Source organism: Auxenochlorella protothecoides (assembly GCF_000733215.1).
Source record: "Auxenochlorella protothecoides strain 0710 contig1076, whole genome shotgun sequence".
Classification (NCBI taxonomy): Eukaryota; Viridiplantae; Chlorophyta; class Trebouxiophyceae; order Chlorellales; family Chlorellaceae; genus Auxenochlorella; species Auxenochlorella protothecoides.
In genome coordinates this window covers 86-2,514 of record NW_011934396.1, presented here as the reverse complement: position 1 = coordinate 2,514, position 2,429 = coordinate 86, and the positions used below count along the sequence as shown (strand labels likewise).

The window sequence follows — 2,429 nt, the reverse complement described above, 5'->3', positions numbered from 1 at the left end:
GGACCTGCCGACCCTTCCCAAGACCTGGTTGATCCGCTGAGGCCGCAGGTATGTCCTGCGAGAATGCAAGCCGATCAGAAGGAGAATCAAAACGGTGCTCCTGCGTGTCCCGCGCTGCAGATGCCATGTACACACGCGTTTGCACCTCCCCCCCTTGAACGTTGATGTCGTGGATACCCATGACCGTCATCCGTCTCCTTTTAAATTGTACCCCCGCCTCCCCCATTAGGCCCTCGTTATAGTTTAATATTACCATCCTAAGGTATCTTGATGCGGTTGCACGGCTTGGAATCAGTTGTACGACCAGTCAACGTTCAGCTGCAACAAGGTGCTCCCTTGGTGGCGCCAGGAACGGGCCCTTCCCAGCCCTGAGCGGCCATGGAGCACATAGTGGTGTACGGCATCCTAGGTTTGACATCCCTTGGCTGGATCATCATGCTGGCCGGGATCGGATCCGTGCAGGCCAATTGTGGCAGAGACGCTCTCGACCGGGGAGCCGATGCCGGGTACCTTGGCCCGGCAGAATGCAACACGATTTTCGGCTACACATGGTGGATAGTGAGTGGAGTCTCCATGCTTGTCGGTGCGGAGTGTGCCCGGCTTCCCCTCGCTCAAAAAGTCACCCCGGCCAGCACTGCCCAACCTGCTCCAGCTTCCCCAGCCCATGCCCTCGCCCCAGGTGTGGCTGCAGCTGGCGGTATTGCTGGGCATCACCTTCTCGATTGTCAAGGGTGTCGAGCGCTGGAGGGCGCCTGCCTTGGGCTACTTGGCGATCGCCTCGGTCCTGACGATGGACACTGCCAACACGTACATCTACTTCAACAGCACGCCCGTGAACAACCACAGCGCAGCTCGGGCCACTGCAGCGGGTGCAGTCATATGTTCCATCGGCAAGTAAGCAGAATGTTGAAGAGGAGCGATGTGTGGGATTACGGCATGTGAGGCTCGGTGAACGGGTCGCTTGCCCCACTACGCGACACGCGTTGTCCTGCAGCGGTCCACATGGTGCAGGCTCCCGCAATCGGTGCGTGATTCGCAGCCGTCGGAGCACTGTAACCCCAGGCCTGCCCCACCATCTGCCCCACGCATGTAGTTTGGCACTCATGACGTGTGTGGGCCTGCTGGAGGAGAAGGAGATCATCGGCCCCAAGCCCATGGCGGTGCCAAAGTCCTCCATCCCTTCTGCAGTGATTTGAGAGTGACATTTTGACACAGTATCTTCTCGTACACCTTTCGACTTGGGCACCGTTGCTCGACCCGCAGCATGCGTTGTGCCTCCATGCTGCGCTTTTTATACGGGTAGAACCCTGCTTACACACCCTAGCTGAGTTCTTGAGCGAGCTCATGCTTTGTTGCAATAGACATCACAAGGCCATGCTGCTGCAGCTCGCCCAAAGCTGAGCCAGGGACAGGTGCAGATGCATGCCGATGAAAGGACTTGCGAGAAGGAATGAGGCCACAAGACAGGGAATCATGTGTACCATGCGCTCGGTCAGGACGTTGCAGCGTCGGTTCTGAGGTGCATGCACATGCTCGTCGAGGCGCACTCCTTGCTGGCCTGCTCAGGGCTGTTGGCATGGCGACGCGCCCCCAGGGAGAACCCGTTGGATGCGGATGACGGGGTCGTGTGGAGAAAGGGGCAGGGTGCACCCTCCATTCAGGTCCTCCATCAGCAGTGCGAGTGGCAGGCATCATGCTGCAGTCGCGACCCGTCAACCGGATCCCCCTGGCACAGTGCTCAAACATGACACTGGCTTGGCCTCACCACATGGCGCCAAAGAGCAAGGCCAGAACGAGGTACTATATGGAGGAGGCGCTGTGGTCGAGGAGGTGAGCAATTATGGTATCGCAATGGTGATGGCCTACATGCATGGTTTCAAGCGTTGATATGGCGAGTGGTGCCAGTCGGCGTCCATTGGTAAGGACAGGTCAGGGTTGGACACGCTGGGCCACAAGTCCTCACTACACCCAAATAATCCCTGGTATGCAAACCAACACTATGGTCCGCAAGGCAAGCTCCAGCTCAAAACCACTCACCCAGCTCGTGCTGTTGACTGTGCTGAATGTACACAATCATAATGTCAGGCATCCTTGCCCAGGTCTACCTCCTCCAGAACGCTGAGATTTTCAGACCAGATTCTGGGACCCATTCACAGACTGATGGTTGATGACGGCAGTAGACATGATTCTGGAGAAGCGAAGGGTGAGCCAGAAGCCGCTGAATGAGGTAATGGCGAATGCGGCCAAGGTGTTTGCCTTGCCGGTCGCATTCCAGTATACCAGCCATGACTCAGCCAAGTCACCACCGAGAGAGGTACACCCTGGATGGAGCTGTAGACCGGAGGGTGATTGCCGAATCCTTCAGCCAGCCTAACACAGTGGGACTGGAGCTAGCCCGTGACGTTTACAGAGGAGCAGCATCACGGGTG

The 2,429-nt window shown here is 57.6% G+C and overlaps 1 protein-coding gene across 1 annotated transcript; it reads left to right on the top strand.

The window, feature by feature from the left end:
* Positions 1-378: 378 nt before the first annotated feature.
* On the top strand, positions 379-1,196 carry F751_0032 (hypothetical protein; the record flags this gene model as incomplete). Its single annotated transcript, XM_011402717.1, has 3 exons — positions 379-558; positions 680-894; positions 1,094-1,196. The coding sequence occupies 3 exons, from the start codon at positions 379-381 to the stop codon at positions 1,194-1,196; spliced, it is 498 nt and encodes a 165-aa protein (XP_011401019.1).
* Positions 1,197-2,429: the final 1,233 nt, after the last annotated feature.